Source organism: Salvia miltiorrhiza, chromosome 6 (genome assembly GCF_028751815.1).
Source record: "Salvia miltiorrhiza cultivar Shanhuang (shh) chromosome 6, IMPLAD_Smil_shh, whole genome shotgun sequence".
NCBI lineage: Eukaryota > Viridiplantae > Streptophyta > Magnoliopsida > Lamiales > Lamiaceae > Salvia > Salvia miltiorrhiza.
This window is the reverse complement of record NC_080392.1, coordinates 23,142,093-23,162,440: the sequence shown is the minus strand read 5'-3', so window position 1 is coordinate 23,162,440 and position 20,348 is coordinate 23,142,093. Positions and strand designations below refer to the sequence as shown.

The following is a 20,348-nucleotide window of genomic DNA, read 5'->3' as shown; positions in this document are numbered from 1 at the left end:
GACAGGAGTTCGCACCGCTTGGTGTCCCATTGAGGACGAGTTATCCCATTGTTCTGATCTAGTTTTTAATGAAGCCAAATTAGTGAACCAAAATATCTTAATTTTCATCCCCATATAATTTAATTCATTATCTACAATATTAAATTTTCCTGCCCAAAAAAATAGGATAAGAATAATAAAACGGTGGAGTAAAATTTATGTCCAACTAAATTATCATAGCAATTTTGATGGACGCTTACTAAAAAAAGTCGTCCGACAAATTCTGTGAAAAGTACGTGTAAAATTATTTGGGAGAGGAGAGGAGAGGAGGTATCTGAGACCACATAATTGATGTCGCAAATCGAGAGAACTTGACAGCCCTTTTTGACACGTTTGAGACTTTTAACCGACGGAAAATATCTCGGTTTCTCACTATCTCTCATTTTCGATCAAAATTTACAAAAATAAAAAACGCAGTGAAGAAGAATGGCGACTGTGTCCAGCTTTCCTACAATGCAAAAGGTTCAACCTGTTTATCTGTAATAAATTATAATCTATTTCGTGATTTCTTTCCTATTTTCTGTTATTGTTGATGAATTGTTTGTGGCTGTAAATGTGGCAGATGCAGACTCCGCGAGTTTTGTGCAGGAAGAGAGAGAAAGAGAAAGACAACAATTACCCTTACAAAGTTATAGTGATCTCTCCTCCGCCAAAAAGCCTCGGCATTCGCTGTTTTCCCTCTGTGAGTTATTTATTGCCATTTTCACCTCTCTTTTTTAAATAAAAATAAAAATTCTGCAATGAATTCTGAGATTTGAATTTATTGAACTTTAGCAATCTGTTAATCTATTGGCTCTCTGAGATTGCGTTAACCACACCAAATTTTAGCTTATACTAATTCACTTGAGTGATAAGAGTAGTAACTAAAAGAAATTCATAAGCAAAATTTGATGGATTTTTCGAATTTCCTTCACATGTGACAATCACGATAGATGTTGCACAATGATGCAATAATGGTTCCAGCTCGATTATTACGATTCTTAATTATGTGGTTTCGGAGCTAACTTTTGGGCATAATTGTGGCTATGAGCAGATTTGGGCATAATCTATGATTTCTACTTTTGTCTATGCTTATTTTAAAGAACTTATAATCTCCAAATAATTTATTATATGTTTCAAGAGCTTATAAGATATATATGGAGTGATGGGGCTAACATTCAACGCCTTGGATTTGTAATGGTAGAATCTGCAGTGTGGTGAGAGCGTGACCATTGAAGGCCAGACTTATACCATATCAGCTGTAACTCATCGTTATCAGCTCAGGAAAGGGAAATACGAACCTAGTGAGAAGAGGCTTGATGTGTTGTCCACTGGAAGATACATATTGAATTTGTATTTGGAAGGTTTGCTTCAACAATCTTGATCACTTTTTACGTTTATCTTATTTAATGTTCATCCATCAGAAACTCTTCTCTTCAGTTGTGCTTGGTTGTATGTAAATTCTAGCTATAGATGAGAGTTAATTTTTAGGATATGCAATGGCTTGTTGGTTGCTTTTTAGATTCACATTTCAAACATTGATATGAGTTTAGTTACCACAAGTTGTGTCCCGTTGAAAACTTATTTTAAAGAGCTTATAAGCTCTAACAGTTTATTAGATATAATGTTTCAAGTGCTTACAGGTTGACAAAGTATTTAGATAATTGATCTTATAAATTAGAAAGATAATCGTAAGTTAGAGAGAAAATTAAAAAGATATGAAATTGAGATGTAATGTTTCAAAAGTAATTAGTTGACAAAGTGTTTTGATAATTCAGCTTATAAATTATGGAGAGAGTCGTAATTAGAGAGAGAAAATTGTGAAGAGATGAAATTGAAAAGGTTTATAATGAAAATAACGAATCACAATAAGATTATTTTTGTAAAATAATTGTAATCTTATAAGACTATAGAAAAAGTGTTAAGTTCATCGAAAGCTTGTTGGCATGCATTATCCCATTCAAAACGATTTCCCTTTCTTAACACGCAGAAGAATGGCAAGCTTCGCTCGGCTGAGCGGTATATATATAAACCTGCTCAGCGTTGTTACCCGACCATTGAGGGTTTGGACTTCCTTGATAGATCTTGGTGATGTTTTGTCAATGATGGCCTTAACCTTGTCGACGTTGACCTCGATTCCCAAAGGAGTGACCTTGTATCCCAAAAATTTCCTGGACTTAACCTTGTCGTATCACTGAAAACATTTCTTCTAAGTCGTCAGGATGTGATTCAGCCCTTGCACTCCATACCTGCATGTTATCATCATAAACTGTAATGTTTTTCTTGAGTTGGGCTTTGAAAATGCGATCCATCATGCGCTGGTAAGTGGCTCCCGCATTCTTGAGCCCAAAGGGCATGCTCGCCCAACCAAAAACCCTGCAACAAACAACGAATGTTGTTTTAGAAAATATCATCTGGGCGCATCTTCACTTGATGGTATCCCGATAAGCATCCATCAAGGATAATAATTCACAGCCAGAAGTGGAGTCCACCAGCTGATCAATCCTGGGCAGAGGATAATGGTCCTTGGGACAAGCTGCATTGAGGTCACGGTAATCTACACACATCCGCTAAGACTTTGCCTTTTTTACAACCATCACAGCATTAGATAACCATGCCGGATATTGAACCTCCACAATGTGTCCCGCATCTAAGAGTCCTTGAACTTGTTTCGTGATTGCTGCATCATTTTCTACCCCGAAATGTCTTGTTTTTTGCTTTACCGACTCTATTGTTGGATCAGTGTTCAAGCGATATTCTGCCAAGTTTTGGTCGATCCCTTTGATGTCCGTTGTCGAGAATGCAAAAACATCAGCGTTGTGCCGTAAACATTGCACCAGCGCTGCCTGCACAGCTTACTCCATCTCTGTCCCGATTTTTGTTGTAAAGCCCTCTCTATCAAGAAATAACTCAACCATTATGCCCGTATCATTGGTAGACATTTCGTGTCAATTCTGCCAGCTCCTCTTTTTCGACCACTGTTCCCGCAATGTTTCTCGTTTCTCTCTCTTGGAAATGTTTTGGATCTCCAAATCATTTGTTCGTTTCACCCCTACCTTTTGTGTTAAAACTCGCACGTGGCATTCCTTGGATACGACTTGGTCTTCCAATACTTTCCCTATTTTGCCTCCTTCACTAGGGAATTTCATCTTCAAGTGTTGCATAGAGATGACATATCTGAAGGCGTTCAGAGCTGGTCGCCCGAGAATAATATTATAACTTATAAGAAGGCTTTGGTGTGTCGATTACCAAAAATCGCAACATCTGTGTTTTACAAAATTTTGTTTGTCCTAACATGATGGGCAATTCCACCGTGCCCAATGACATAACAGAATCCCCTGAAAACCAATATAACGACGCATAAGTAGGCTCTATAGTAGCATCAATATTCATGGCCTGCAAACATTCATTCTAGGTATATGATGTTTATAGCGCTGCCCGAGTCCACAAAGATTCGATGAATCAAATAGTTAGCAACGTTGGTAATGAATACCAACGCATCGTCATGGGGGTACAATAAGCCCTTGCATCTCCCAACCTAAAAGATATAGTTGTATCTGCTGGTGTAGTTGATATGGTCATTACTTGCTTTGGATAATATCTTGCCTTGGCAGCCCTGATTACTTTCTTCTTAGCTCGATTAGACGTAGGGGCCTGTTTTCACCCACAATCATGTGCACAATGCGTCTCTGAGGTGGCGGTAATGGTGGAATTGGCTTACGCCTCTCTTTTCTGTTCGATCTTGGCTCCGGATCAGCCCAACGACCTCCATCTTGATCTCTATTTACCCGATTATGATCGATGAATCGATCGAGATGTTCCCTTCGTGCTAGAATTTCTAAGTTTTTCAAATGCCCACAACGACTAGTGGTATGTCCATAAGCATTATGATATTCACATAATAAGTCATTAGGTCCCGATTGAGGTAATCCCTGCACATAAGTCTGAGGTTCTCGGAATTAGGTTTCATCCTTAACAATATGAAAAATCTCATCATGGGGTTTATTCAGTGGTGTGAATTCGGCAAATCTAGTAATTTCATTCACAACCCTTTGTTCCGCAGCCCGACACCTAGCCAGTGATAACGTAGACCGAGTATCGATACAACTAAATAAAAGAATAAAGTAAAGACAGATAAGCTAGGTTGAACATCAAGCGGAAGTTCACAATAAATTATACTAAGGCAAACAACAATAATAACATCTCAAGGCATAAACGTCATCGGCTTCATAAGTTCAAAAGTATCAGGAATCTTGTCGACATTTACAAAGCAGACATAGCTAAATATTCACAAAGGTTCATATTATGCAGAGTATCGCAGCAAAAGGTAAACAGATTATATATATGAAGACATATAACCGAGAGTATATTACTTGATTCAAATCCAAAATAACTCTACATCAAGACTCGACCGTAGAAAACAGAAGTACAGTCAAGAAAACATCATTCGAAACATGTCCCCACCAGCACCAGACCAATCTCACTCATCGCTTATCCTGCACGTTTAGAAATACATGCAGGGTATAAGTACAGAATACTCAGTGGACATATGCCGAAAAACAAGAAACTTGCTCTTAGAGCTATAAATTGAACTTGCCCGCCATAAGCAACTCACAGGGGTTTTAGTATAAAAGAACCTGTGCATGCAATTTCACAATTCATAACGTCATAATAAATAACTGCGCAGTTTAAACATCCATCATGTATGTACCACATCTACAACTCATCATCATCAAAGGTACTGAGAAGTAGGCCTCCCTCTCAAGTACCGTGACCGGCTGACCCGATAGACGGCTCACAGTCACCTCTGTGCACAAAATCTCGCTTGTGGCAGAACCGAATTCGTCTCATCAGTAGAGGGTAACATACAAGCTCATCATCATCAAAACTTGACAAGTCAACTAGTTTCAAACATCATTTCATGTCAAAGCATTTAAGAAACTCATATACATCATCATCATTTTAGTTCAGAAAACTCATATAATAGGTATATTCAAAATAATGCCCACCTGAAGACTTTAGCTCAAGCTCTTGATATAGTCGAGGTGACATACTTCCGTCCTTCGCTCGTATCTTCAGATATTGTCATCAGTATAGAAGGTTCATGAGATAAAATAACATCAAGAATTTCATTCCTATCTTAGTGCTATCCCATCACTCATCTTCGATACACTCCAACTATTTTAATCTTCTAATTATATATATATATATATACTACTTAAGACATCACCAATCATATTCTTGACTTATCACTCATATAGGACTAGACTATATTAACAATCAAACATATAGATATGCACACATACGAGGCATACAATCTCACATTAGCACATATAAGAGTTAATCAAGTTCATTTACAACATAGCAAACCTATTTAAAAACTTTTTTGAAAGAAAAATCGAAACATAGTTTTGGTTGGGAAAAAATTTCCAAAAATTGAATTTAAAAAGCTAAAGACATGTTCTGAAATATTCTGAAACCAATCATTCAAGAAAAATTCATATAAACAAATAATCTCTATTTATAGCATTCTTGACAAACTAAACTCGAGATTCCTTCATTGAAAAATTCTCAAAATTTCCATTCGAGCTCACATAATACACAAGAACACAAATATATAATCATATGACTCAAGAAAATTTCAAAAATCGACTTTTCCTTTGACCATCATATTCGGTCAACTGTCATAGTTCTATGGGTTGACTCGTTTTGTCTCAAATCGCATATACAAGCTCAAATAATCATCACATAGTCATATATGTTCACATCTAACTCATAACTCATCACATATGAAAGACTTCTCTTATACACGCAAACTAAACTCGGGGAACTTTCACATTTCAACAATATTTCACAAACTAATCATGCTATAGTCCTTTATAAAGTCCAATTAGAACATAAACATCATTAATCCAAACGTTGACCTCATAAATCGAAAATACCCAAATCCTAGTAAATTAAACTCAAGCAATTTCACATATAATCAACAATTCATCAAATTAACCTTTAATAAACACTACTAACTCGCAAACATGCATAAATCATCAATCCAACCTTAAATCTATCAAATTGAGTTACTCAATCACATATATAAACCATCAATTAGTATCTTAAGGCATAAAACACATATACCTAATTCTCATCAAACTAACTCGCATCGACATTCACCAATCCATCACAATCACCAATTTAATCCTTCAAACATCATATCAGTAGTCTCAATAGCTCATATCAACACTCAATTCATCAATCAATCCATAGATTCAAGAATTCCCAAATTTAGATAAACTAACTTAAGTGAAATTTCATAACTCTTCTTCTCAAAGCTTTACAATACACTTAGGAATCATCTTAATACACTTAAAATAGCACAAATCTCATTCCAATTTAAGAAAAGAAAGGGAAAATTTTTGAAGGGGCACTAGCACTAATTTTCAAAAATTTAGAAAAAAGGGGAGGGTGTGTTTTTCTTGCTTTAATCATGCATATACACACATATATCACACCAAGAAATTAGAACACTTACTCAAAGATTTAGAGAGAAAATGAAAATCCTTCCCTCTTGACTCTAGCTTGGAAAATCTTTCTAATAAATCTTGATTTCAAGGATATAGAGGTGTAGAGTTTGATTTCTATGGATGATTTTTGGTGTAGAGATGATATATGAAGCTTTGAAGGTCTCTTCAATGGAGGATTAATGGAGGAGAAAGAGAGAGATGAGCGGGGGGAGGGGGGGTGAGGTTTGAAGTGAGGGGGAGAGATAAAAATTTTGTTTTGTTTAATCTCAACTTGCTCCTTAAGACTCCTATGCAATTAATGCTCATTTAATGCTCTCTACACCCACTTGGCCACTTGATAAAATCACATGTTAAACTTATTAAAATAATGAATGTGAGTGTAGAAATGTGTAGGAAAATTAAATCATGTAACAACATTCACTAATTAATCAAAACTATACATCATGCATTCGTGTGGCCAAAATAATTATAACACGTCGTCATTCCATAATTAAATCCATACTTATCTCAAAGAAATAAAATTCGAGATATTTCGTTCATAAAATTTTAATGTCAATAATAATATCACTATTCACCGAATGAAATAAAATCGATCTCGTTCGTTAAAGATTTCAAAATAAATCTCGTGTGCTATAATTTTCAAGAAAAATCATAATTACTCAATCATAAATGCACACATGTCAAATAAGTCACATAACCGGTCAATCAAATAATCTCATACAAACGTCACATCAAAGTAATCAAATTCATCATCAATCTAATCGTCTCTCGAGTTCGACTCGCCTCTATAGGGTCTCTCGCTCACTTACCTCGACTCTAATTCTAGCCGGGTATCCTTATGAGACTTAATAAGGTAATTGGTCTCAAAGATAGCTATGTTTCCTTAATCGGAAACAAAATAAAATCTCTTCTTAATTCAATCAGCATCTCTATCTCAAATCATTCTATCGAAGCAATTCACTCACTGGTTTCATTGTCAGCTTCTATCATACTCACATCTCCACCTATCGAGAAACTCCGACTCATTCAATATATGAAAAAATCTAGTATGTCGATATCTCAGTACTCTTAACACTGTCTCGACACCTTTCATAATAAGGAAAAGTACCCGTTAAAAAAATATTCATCCCGAAATTTGTGTTACTCACCTTCGGGAAAAAACTTTGGATACTTTTCTTTCATCTTCTCTTCGAGTTCCCATGTTGCTTCTTCTTGGCTGTGATGTCTCCATTGGATCTTCACCAAATGAATTGACTTGTTTCGCAATTGTTGAATCTTCCGATCCAGAATAGCATCAGGTCTCTCTTCATAGCTCAAATCTGGTTCCAGGGACACTTTCTCTTGGTGGATGACGTGTTTTGGATCGAACACGTACTTTCTCAGTTGAGACATATGGAAAACGTCATGAACGTTCGCGAAGCTCGGCGGCAACGCAAGTCTATAGGCGACGGGGCCTACTTTCTCTAATACATCATATGGTCCTATGTATCTCGGTTTGAGCTTTCCCTTGATTCCAAAACGATGTACTCCTCGAGATGGGGCAACCTTCAGAAAAACTGTCTCCCACTTCGAATTGAATCTCCGTCCTTCTGGTGTCTGCATAGGATTTCTGACGGTCTTGTGCCTCTTTAATTCTTTGTCGAATATGTTTAACGGTAGTAATCATCTCTTCTACTGCTTCGGGTCCAAGTACCTTCCTTTCTCCAACTTCATCCCAATGAAGTGGGGATCTACATTTCCTTCCATACAGGGCTTCGTATGGAGCCATGTTGATAGTTGACTGGAAACTGTTATTATATGCGAATTCAATCTGGGGCAATACTAGCTCCCATTGGTTTCCTCTGTCTAGCATAATAATTCGGATCATATCTTATAGAACTTGTACAGTCTTCTTGGATTGTCCATCTGTCTGCGGATGAAACGTTGTACTAAAGTTCAATTTAGTACCCAACTCTTTCTGCATGTTCATCCAAAAATGTGAAGTAAACTTCAAATCCCGATCGGATGTGATCGTCATCGGTACTCCGTGCAGTCGCACTATCTCACGGACGTAAATCTGAGCTAGCTTGTCAGATCCATAGGTAATCGGAATCGGTATGAAATTCGCACTTTTCGTCAATCTATCAATGATCACCCAAATAGCTGTGTTCCCTCTTTTTGACTTTGCCAATCCGGTCACAAAGTCCATGGCTATATTATCCCATTTCCACTCGGGGATCTCTAACGTGTGTAACTTGCCATAGGGTCGCTAGTGAAGCGCTTTCACTTGCTGACAAGCCAAACAACTTTCAACGAAAGATGCTATCTCTCGCTTCATACCTTCCCACCAAAACTTTGTCTTCAAGTCTTGGTACATTTTCGTGCTTCTTGGGTGTGCAGTGTAAGGTGTGTCATGAGCTTCGCTCATGATTTCATTCTTCAGCTCTTCCCTATCAGGCACACACAATCTCCCTTCATACAAGATGGCATTATCTGCCGCTTGTTGATAGCTTTCCACTTTCTCGGTTCGAATCTTCACTCGCAGCCTTTCGAACTTTTCATCCTTCCGTTGAGCCGTGATTATCCTTGATCGTAAGTCGGGGGTAATACTCAAAGTAGCAATCAAAATTTCTGTCGTTAGGGGGGTATCACTACTTCCAAAGCGATTCACTCATTGGTTTCATCGTCAGCTTCTATCATACTCACATCTCCATATATCGAGAAACTCCGTCTCATTCAATATATGAAAAAATCTAGTATGTTTATATCTCAGTGCTCTTAACACTGTCTCGACACCTTTCATAATACGGAAAGTACGGGGTGTTACTTCCTACCCCCGTTAAAAAAAATTCGTCCCGAAAGTTGTGTTACTCACCTTCGGGAAAAAACTTTGGATACTTTTCTTTCATCTTCTCTTCGAGTTCCCATGTTGCTTCTGTTAGGTCCGGGGAGGTCTCGGATAGGTGTATGGGGGGGGAATACACCTATAGGCTATTTTTGGTCTATCTACCAACCTCAATCAGAGGGATCTCAGTCAGAGATAGAAAAGAAACTTTACAAGCAAACCAGACACCTGTTTAACCGAAATTAGTTTTGACCAACAGGGTTGACGACTGATACTGAAAGCTCTTCAGTAAAGAGTTATCAGTTAAGTCACAAGAACTTAACTGATCCACGTAAGGGCTTCAGCCGTGTTTGCTAAGATAGAGATGATATCACTCTTCCTTACTATCAGAGGATAGTTCAGTCAGATTGATATCACATGCAGCGGAAATTAAACTTAGTTTCGAATAGCCTCGGTGGAGCAGATAGTTGAATTAAGGTTTCTCTAGTAGTTAGTCAGTGTTCAGTTTTATCAATAGAAATAACACAGTTAAGAATGTAAAACTGAAAGCTGTAAATAACACAGAGACTTTTACGTGGTTCGGAAAAACTCTTTCCTACATCCACGGCTGGTTGATCAGACCAACAATCCACTCCGCAAGTGCTTGCCTGGTGCACTGCAAACCGTGAACTGAAGATAAACTCTCTTCAGCACCTACACACCTCGCGTAGGGTTTCTCTACCTACACACCTCGTATAGGATTTCAGCACCTACACAACTCGCGTAGGATTTCCTGCTAAGCACACCTCGTGCTCAGACTTATCTTTCAGAGTTCAGAGTACCTTCCTGAATCTCCGAATCACTCAAACACTCTTATGGGGGAGAGGTTTAACGAGTGCCAACTATACTTACAAAGAACAAGTTCTTTGAAGCAAGTTTGACCTTTGGCTTCTGAGTATACAGAATATATGCCTAGGGTCTAAGAGAATGTTTGTAATCAGCAGTGACTGATTTTGGCTTTGGAATTCTCTTCTTCGATTCAAGCTTTGAGCGGTTTAAGCTTTGGGCTGAGTAGCTATTTCGACAGAGCTTCAGCTTATGTTGTTGAATCGGTGAAGATTTGAAGTGATCCTCGAGCGCTATTTGTAGGAGAAATCTTGAATAGATCCGTTGGCGTAAATCGTCCTCAAGATTTCTTCCGTTGGAGAGCAATTCAAATTTGGGCTGAGGCTTCAATCTTCGAGGTTCCTTGTCTGTGTGGAAACGGCTCTCTTGGAATGACAGGAGATGTGACATCTCTGAAAAGTAACCACCAGATAGGAATGACCTCTGCAGAGATAAGATATTGAGATATCTCTGCATTTAATGCGGCTGTACTTGAGCGTACGTGGCTCCTCTGAACGTTGGAAGATCAGTTCTAGGAGGAATGTTCCAACTGATACTTGACTTTAGTATCAGTCTATGGCGCGCATTAAATAATCAGTCTTCAACTGATTCTTCAACTGATACTTCAGTTGGTAACTCCAGTCTTCAGTCTTCAGTCTTCATTCTTCAGTCTTCGATACCGCAACTAAACTAGAAACGAACTCTAACATTTGAGTTCAAAACGATTCTAGTCTATTACATTTAAGTCCTATGAATTTTGGTATCATCAAAACAAGGGTTAGGATATTCCACAAGGTTCCCAACAATTTCCCCCTTTTTGATGATGCCAAAACCACACAGCAGTTCTAGACAATAAAAAGACTGAGCTCTCAGTACAAGTTCTATACGCGGGGTGAAAACAGTTCCCCCTTAACAATAGAACCTAAACAACTTATACTTAGAGCAAGAACGAAAACAGTTCTAAACACAGAACTTAAAGAAGACAGAAAAACCATAAATCAGAGCCTGGACAAAGAGTTATTGTCTTCAGGGTGAGATCAATAAGAAGTTCATTTCATTAAAAGGACTGATAAGCCATCAGTCGAGGTACAGAGCAAGACTTACATTGGAGTAAAACGATAAACAACAAAAACATCATGGATGAACCATGGACTCCAGCAGTCTGCTTAGCTGCGCCTTGAACTTCTTGATCTTCATCTTCTGTCTTCGTGTCTTCATTGTTCCTAAGCTTGTTCCACTCTCACTTGTTTTCCGTTGAATTGAGGTCTTGTCCTCTGGTTAATCTTCCTCATGATCATCGGACGAAAGGATGATCATGTTGCTTGACCGACTTAAGTTCATAAGATTGTGCATCTTTCCCCCTTTTTGGCAACATCAAAAAAGAAGGATGAACCTAAGAAGGAAGCGAAGACCATGCGAAGGTAACTTCGCAGGAGGAAGATATTGGGGTCATGGGGGATGAAGAAGGCGAAGGCTTAGAAGGAGGTTAGGAAGAAGAAACAGGTGACGAGGAAAAAGAAGAGAATCAGAGGTTTTGAGAGATGAGGGGTTGTCAAAACAGAGGAGATTGTGAGGGTCTCCCTGTTGACATAGCGCCGGTTGACAATGAGTTCCAACTCATTGTTGTTGCTCCGCATCGGTTCTCCACAAAGAGCAAGAAGCTTTTTGGTGAAGACGAAGAAGTCTGTCCTTTTTCAGACAGGTATTACAAACCAATGCACCGGGCATGAGGATAGAAGACGCTCGTTTCACTGGATACAAGTGAGGGTAGAGCAAACTTTGACGTCGGAGAGACTTTGTGATCCAGTGGAAGGGTCCGGTGAAGACCAAGACTATGAGTGTCATTCTTCCACTCCATGACTTTGCAGTCATAGATTTCTCCTTTAGTCGGAACAAATTTTCTCTGCAATTTGTAAAAGACATTGAAACTTTTTCTCACAGTGAAGGCTGTGGAGTGTTGTTAGTTTATGCAGAAAAGTCGTGAAGACAGCATGGTGTATAAATAGATAAGATGTGAACCATGTAGAAGATGAAAAGGTTTTTCGAAAACTGTGCCTAAATTGCAATTGAAGAAAAATTTCGCGTCCGCCGTCACTGCGAAGGACTTTGAAAAGCATCATTACATATGTCATGTCAATGAGTATTTCAAGAAATTTTATTGCAGATGCAAAAAGGTTGGAAGGATTTTTGGCAAAAAGATCAGGACAAGTTCAATCAAAACAGATTTTCTCTTTATAAAAAATCTTGTCCTTTTCGGATATTCCATTTTCCAACAATTCCAACAATCAGTTAAAGTTTTAGAAAGAAACTGATCAGTCAGAGAAAAGGTTTTGAGCAAAACACTTAAAGCTCTAAACTGAAATAACTTATTTTTGAAAAGATAAGCATTTAAAATACTTACTGATCAACTGAACATAGTAGTCAGTTGATACCACGTGATCCTGGTTTAATCATCAGGATGTCTTCTTCTTCAGATGAGCATTTGGACTCCATTGCTGTTGGCGATCGTAGAAGTAGCAGTTGGTTGACCACCAGTCAGCAAGACTGTTTGAGAAACTCTTCAAACACAGCATCACTCTTCAGGGTTGATGAGGCCGATCTTCGCACATAGATCATTGAACCTCTCTTCTGGAAGAGCCTTGGTCAGCAGGTCCGCTCTCTGAATAGCAGTGGGAATCCATTCCACAGAGATATTCTTCTTTTCAACATGATCACGAATGAAGTGATGTCGAATCTCAATGTGTTTGACTCTGGTGTGATGAACTGGATTCTGGGAGATTGCAATAGCACTGGAGCTGTCGCAATAGATAGGAACTTCCTTTTCCTCGATCCCATAGTCCTTTAGTTGATGGGCTAACCACAGGATTTGTGAGCAGCAGCTTCCGGCAGCAACATATTCAGCTTTAGTTGTAGAGGTGGCGACTGAAGTCTGCTTCTTTGAAAACCAAGAGATGAGCTTGTTGCCTAGGAATTGACAGGTTCCGGAGGTTGACTTGCGATCAAGCTTGCATCCACCGAAGTCCGAGTCTGAAAATCCGGTAAGCTTGATGTCGTCGTCTGCTGGGTACCACAATCCTAAATTGGGTGTGCCCTTGAGATATCTCAAAATCCGTTTAGCTGCATCCAAATGAGCTTCCTTAGGATCTGATTGATATCTTGCACAAACCCCGACTGCAAATGCGATATCTGGTCTGCTCGCAGTCAAATACAGCAAAGATCCAATGATTTCTCTGTACTTCTTCGAAGAGACAGAGCTTCCTTCTGAACCTGGATCAACCTTCCAGTTTGTGTTCATTGGGATCTTGACTGATTTCATGTGCTGAATACCGAACTTAGCTATCAGCTCCTTGGCATACTTGGACTGACTGATCAGTATTCCTTCTTTGGTCTGCTTGACTTGCAGTCCGAGAAAGAAATTCATTTCTCCCATCATGGACATTTGGAATTTGTTCGTCATGATGTCAGCAAACTTATTGCACATGCGTTCGGATTTGGATCCGAAGATTATGTCATCGACATAGATTTGAACAAGCAAGAGATCTTCTCCTTCTTTGAGAGTGAACAAGGTCCTGTCCACAGATCCCTTTTTGAAGCCTTGTTCAATCAGATACTCAAATAGAGTATCATACCACGCTCTTGGTGCTTGCTTCAATCCATAGAGCGCTTTCTTCAGCTTGTACACCTTTTCTGGTCCAGCAACCTCAAATCCGGGAGGTTGTTCTACATAGACTTCATCTGTGAGCACTCCATTAAGAAATGCACACTTGACATCCATTTGGTGTACCTTGAAACCTTTGTGAGCTGCGAAGGCTAAGAAAAGTCTGACTGCTTCCAATCTGGCAACTGGGGCGAATGTCTCGTCGTAGTCGATTCCTTCTTCTTGACTGTATCCTTTAGCCACAAGCCTTGCTTTGTTTCTCACAACGTTTCCTTCTTTGTCTTCCTTGTTCTTGAAAATCCATTTCAAGCCAATCACCTTTGCATCGTCTGGTCTATCCACAAGCTCCCAAACTGAATTCCGGTTGAATTCATTGAGTTCCTCTAGCATTGCGATGACCCATTCAGTGGACTTCAGAGCTTCTTCAATATCCTTGGGCTCTGTAGTTGATAAGAAACAACTGAAATTCTTATCTTCGTTGATGCAGTTCTGGTTGATGTCGAAGACGAGGTTGCACATTGATCTCCGAGTCTTGACGCCATCTGATGGTTCTCCAATTATGTTCTCCTTAGAGTGAAGTTCAAACCATCTTCGATACTTCTTGATCTCTTCAGGGGATGGTGGAGTTTCTTCGGTCAGAATAGCTCTGGGATGTTGAGCACCTTCTGGAGCAGGGGTGAGTTGAGCTGGGGCGGCTTCTGCGCTTTCAACTTGAACTTCAGCAAATGGAGTTCCCCCTTGACTGATGCCATCTGCATTGACTCCAGTCTGAATTTCAGACCATTGGTTGATCTTCTGATACTGAAGCATCTCAGTATCTTCATCTTTGCTAGGTCCCCACACCAAGACAGTAGAGGGCTCGACAGTGTGAATTTCAGCTTTGGAACCTTCAGCGATCTGAACAACCTTTTCAGCATCTTGTTCCCTGAAACCATCTGTAGACTCATCAAAGATCACATGAGGTGTTTCTTCTACACAGAGAGTTTGAGTATTGAACACTCGATAGGCTTTGCTTGAACGTTCTGTTCCAGAGTATCCAAGGAAGACTCCTGGATCAGCCTTGCTATCGAAGGTGTTCAACCTCTTCTTATCATTGTTGTGTATGAAACACTTAGAACCGAAAGCATGAAAGTAGGCAATCGAAGGCTTTCTGTTCTTCCATAACTCGTATGGAGTTCTTCCATGTCTCTGAGTGAGGAAGGAGCGATTCTGCGTGTAGCATGCGTTGTTGACTGCTTCGGCCCAAAACTTTAAGGGAAGTTTTGACTCGGCTAGCATCGTCCTGGCTGCTTCCTTTAGAGACCGGTTTCTTCTTTCTGCGACTCCATTCTGTTGGGGAGTCCTTGCTGCAGAAGTTTGATGACTGATTCCTTGTTCATCACAATACTCACGAATGACAGTATTGAGGAACTCAGTCCCACGATCTGATCTGATGCTGATGATGTTGACTTCCTTTTCAACGCTCAGTCTTCTTAGCAGCTTTGGCAGTTCCTCCAGTGTCTCCTTCTTTTTGAAGAGAAAGATAACCCAAGTATATCGTGAGAAATCATCCACAACTACCAAGGTGTACTTTCTACCGTTGTAGCTTCCTGGAGTGATTGGGCCAAACAGATCCATGTGAAGTAGATGCAGAATCCTTTCAGAGGAGTGTCCTATTTTTGACTTGAATGACGTCCGCGTCTGCTTTCCTCTGAGGCATGCTTCACATTCTTGCTTTTTCTGGAATACAATAGAAGGAAGCCCTTATACCAGTTGATGTTTAGCAAGTTTGTTGATCGTCTTGAAGTTGAGATGGTTGAGTCTCTTGTGCCAGAGCCAATTGAGATCCGAGCTGCTCTTGCTGATGAGGCACGTTTCTGGTGGGCTGTCTTCCCAAGAAACGACGTAGAGACTTCCTTGTCTGAATCCCTTCAGAACCACCTTCTTCTGATTGTTTCTAATAGTGAATTCATCCTTTTTGATTTTCACTGTGAAACCACTGTCACAAAATTGACTCACAGACAACAGATTATGTTTAAGACCAGAAACAAAGCTAATATTACAGATACTGGCGTTACCCATGTTGAGCACACCGTAGCCTTTTGTTTCTCCAATCGAGTTGTCTCCGTATGCAACTTTGGATCCAGCTTTCTCGACATACTGGGATAAATATTCTTTGTAGCCCGTCATATGCTTCGAACAGCCACTATCGAGATACCACGTTCTGATTGAAGCTTTGGCCTCTTCCTTCTTTTTATGTTTCCTGACATTGACCTGCAAGGAAGAGTTGCTTCAGGCACCCAATCAAACTTTGGGTCCTTCATTGTTAGTTCGAGTTCCCTTTGGAACCCAAATCTGCTTCAGAATTGGTCTGTCTGATCTTTTGCGCTTTGTTGGATGTCGGATCGATGTCGTTGGCGCTTTAGGTGTCACTTGAGCATTCTTCTGTTGAGAAAACTTTTTGAAGGCCTCACTCTTGTAGCAGTTCTGTCTGATGAGTGGTTGAGGTCTTCTTTGCTCGGTGAAGTATCTTCCTTGAGATACTTCAGTCTTTGCAGACTTATGGAGATTTGTCTGTCGTCCAGTGACTTGTCGTTGAGGAATTGGCATAGCTCGTCTGGACTCAGCAATGCTTGATCTCCATGGATGTTGTTCCTTTTGAAACTGAACTGAGGATGTCAGTTTCTGACTGATGTGGCCTTTCTTCCCCCTGGATTGATGAGGAAGATTCTTCTTGACTCCTGATGTTCCTTCCCGGATCTTTGACTGAAATCTGCTTTCCAGTCTCTTCAATAAGATGATCTGGTTGGGAGCCTCCTTAGCTCGTCTGTAGCTTCGTGGAGGTGGAACATTTGATCTGGCCTTCAGTCTCCGCTTGTGAACTTCATCCACATCATGGTCTCTTGATTCTTCTGAGGTTGTGATTACAGAAGGATCATTTTTAGAGATGATCATGATTTTCTTTTCTTTGGCAGCTGCAACCTTTCCTCCGATGCTGTTGACCAATCTTTTCGATGGAAAGTTGCTCATCATGGGAGACTGCATCATGCAGCTCTTGACTGTTTCTTCCAGCTTGTGATTGAGCCTCTTGATTTCATGAGATGCTCTTTCACATTCTGAGTTGGAGAGTCTGAGCTTTTCTTCCAGTCGGCTGTTCTCCATGATTAGCTGATCAAGACAAGTTTCATCCGGAAAGTAGATGATTGTCTGATGTTTAGCTCGTTCATCATTGATCTCCTTATCCATTTTCTGATTCTGCTTGAGGAGATCTTCTAACATTTTCCTCAGTTGACAGTGATCAGTCAGAAGCTGACCAAACTCGTCATTTTCAACTGATGAGCTATCTCTAGATTCTGAGTGGTCTCCTGAAAGCATCAGGAAGTTATCAGTATATGGAGTTTTTGTGAGAGATTTTACCTCTGGGCCATTCATTCCATTGTCGTAGCTGTTGTCGGCTACACTTTCTGATTCATTGGCCATCAGGGCTCGGCTCTCATCATCTGAGCTGGAACTGTCGAGGTCGGATGATTCTGATGTGTCGTTGGATGAATCAGCATCATCAGCAACCATAGCTTTCTTCTTCAAAGATCTGCGATCTTTCTTTGCTTTCAGTTCCCTGCGCTCAGCTAGAGTCAATTCAGGGCATTCATTTCGAAAGTGCCCTTTCTTTCTACATCCAAAGCATTCCAATTCTTTGATGTCGTAAGCGGCTGACTTCCTTTCTCCGCTTCGATCTGTGGAATGTCTGGAGTCCCCTTCTCTTTCTTTTCCCTTGTAGTGCTGCTTGTGGAACCTTCTGTACTTCCGGAACTTGGACTCCATCTTGTTGAATCTGTCAGTCAATAGGGCATATTGACTGAAGAAGTCCTCTGGGTTAAGTTCCGTTGGCTCCTTGATCTGCTTCTTGCCTTCTCTGATTGAGGCCTTCAGTGCAACTCCTCTTGAGGTTGATGGACCATCTTCGTCTGATCCTCCAGCCTTCTTGTTACCAAGATTTCTCATAAGGTCGAACTCATTTGCCATGAGATCGGAGAAAAGCTTGTTTGTCGGGAGCTGACTGAATCCTGGCTTATGCTGATGAGCGACTGAGTAGATCTGCCATTCTCCACGTGGCAGTGCTCGAAGAATCTTCAGATTGATTTCTCGTTGAGTGTATTTGTCTTTGGAAACGGATTGAACTTCATTCAATATAAGATTGAATCTTTGTTCCATTTCCTCGACAGATTCATTCTTGAGCATGAGGAAGGAGTCGAATTTCTGGCAAGCTATGGATAGCTTATTCTCCTTGATTTCCTCAGAACCTACGCACATTCTTTCCAGAATGTCCCACATCTCCTTTGCTGTTCTGCACTTGATAATCTTCATGACATATTTGTCAGGAACGGTGCCGGAGATGATGCTTTTGGCGAGGTTGTCTAACTCATCTTGCTTCCTTTCTTCTGTGGTGAACTCTGCCTTAGACTTGGGCTGGTCCTCATCGTAAGGTTCCTGATGGATGTCAGTAGGAACCCTTTTTACAGTTTCGGTGATGATGATCGGACCCCTGGTGATGACTTCCCACATTCTGCAATGTTGGGCGGTGAGGAAGCTTTCAAGCCGAAACTTCCATATGTCGTATTTTTCAATACTAAACATAGGTAGAGAAGATAATCTGTTGTGGTTAGTCTCCATAAAAAAAAAAAGAACAGATAACAGCAGATAGAGCAAAGAGCAAGCACAAAAATAAGAAAGAGTAAAACTTCTTCGAGACCTTTAAAAAAAAGGATCTAGTTCAAGTAGGAACTAGTCAGAGACAGATAGTTCTTGCGAACAACATGCTCTGATACCAATTGTTAGGTCCGGGGGGGTCTCGGATAGGTGTATGGGGGGGGGAATACACCTATAGGCTATTTTTGGTCTATCTACCAACCTCAATCAGAGGGATCTCAGTCAGAGATAGAAAAGAAACTTTACAAGCAAACCAGACACATGTTTAACCGAAATTAGTTTTGACCAACAGGGTTGACGACTGATACTGAAAGCTCTTCAGTAAAGAGTTATCAGTTAAGTCACAAGAACTTAACTGATCCACGTAAGGGCTTCAGTCGTGTTTGCTAAGATAGAGATGATATCACTCTTCCTTACTATCAGAGGATAGTTCAGTCAGATTGATATCACATGCAGCGGAAATTAAACTTAGTTTCGAATAGCCTCGGTGGAGCAGATAGTTGAATTAAGGTTTCTCTAGCAGTTAGTCAGTGTTCAGTTTTATCAATAGAAATAACACAGTTAAGAATGTAAAACTGAAAGCTGTAAATAACACAGAGACTTTTACGTGGTTCGGAAAAACTCTTTCCTACATCCACGGCTGGTTGATCAGACCAACAATCCACTCCGCAAGTGCTTGCCTGGTGCACTGCAAACCGTGAACTGAAGATAAACTCTCTTCAGCACCTACACACCTCGCGTAGGGTTTCTCTACCTAGACACCTCGTATAGGATTTCAGCACCTACACAACTCGCGTAGGATTTCCTGCTAAGCACACCTCGTGCTCAGACTTCTCTTTCAGAGTTCAGAGTACCTTCCTGAATCTCCGAATCACTCAAACACTCTTATGGGGGAGAGGTTTAACGAGTGCCAACTATACTTACAAAGAACAAGTTCTTTGAAGCAAGTTTGACCTTTGGCTTCTGAGTATACAGAATATATGCCTAGGGTCTAAGAGAATGTTTGTAATCAGCAGTGACTGATTTTGGCTTTGGAATTCTCTTCTTCGATTCAAGCTTTGAGCGGTTCAAGCTTTGGGCTGAGTAGCTATTTCGGCAGAGCTTCAGCTTATGTTGTTGAATCGGTGAAGATTTGAAGTGATCCTCGAGCGCTATTTGTAGGAGAAATCTTGAATAGATCCGTTGGCGTAAATCGTCCTCAAGATTTCTTCCGTTGGAGAGCAATTCGAATTTGGGCTGAGGCTTCAATCTTCGAGGTTCCTTGTCTGTGTGGAAACGGCTCTCTTGGAATGACAGGAGATGTGACATCTCTGAAAAGTAACCACCAGATAGGAATGACCTCTGCAGAGATAAGATATTGAGATATCTCTGCATTTAATGCGGCTGTACTTGAGCGTACGTGGCTTTCTCTGAACGTTGGAAGATCAGTTCTAGGAGGAATGTTCCAACTGATACTTGACTTTAGTATCAGTCTATGGCGCGCATTAAATAATCAGTCTTCAACTGATTTTTCAACTGATACTTCAGTTGGTAACTCCAGTCTTCAGTCTTCAGTCTTCAGTCTTCATTCTTCAGTCTTCAGTCTTCAGTCTTCGATACCGCAACTAAACTAGAAACGAACTCTAACATTTGAGTTCAAAACGATTCTAGTCTATTACATTTAAGTCCTATGAATTTTGGTATCATCAAAACAAGGGTTAGGATATTCCACAAGGTTCCCAACAGCTTCTTCCTTGCCGTGATGTCTTCATTTGATCTTCACCGAATGAATTGACTTGTT

General features: G+C 40.2%; 1 protein-coding gene and 1 long non-coding RNA gene across 2 annotated transcripts in view; one reads left to right on the top strand and one right to left on the bottom strand.

Annotated features, from left to right (window-relative positions):
• The first annotated feature begins 252 nt into the window (after window positions 1-252).
• LOC130990101 (uncharacterized) overlaps window positions 253-20,348 on the top strand; it is a 42,178-nt gene continuing 22,082 nt past the window's right edge. The window contains exons 1-3 of the mRNA XM_057914308.1: window positions 253-501; window positions 602-721; window positions 1,223-1,382. Of these exons, the coding sequence (XP_057770291.1) occupies window positions 466-501; window positions 602-721; window positions 1,223-1,382 (316 nt within the window). The 5' untranslated portion in view covers window positions 253-465. The remainder of the gene's footprint in view (window positions 502-601; window positions 722-1,222; window positions 1,383-20,348) is intronic.
• LOC130990102 (uncharacterized) lies at window positions 4,346-6,761 on the bottom strand. Its single transcript, XR_009090828.1, has 2 exons — window positions 6,545-6,761; window positions 4,346-5,091 (listed from the first exon to the last, which is right to left on the bottom strand). It is a non-coding gene; the product is annotated as an uncharacterized LOC130990102 (long non-coding RNA).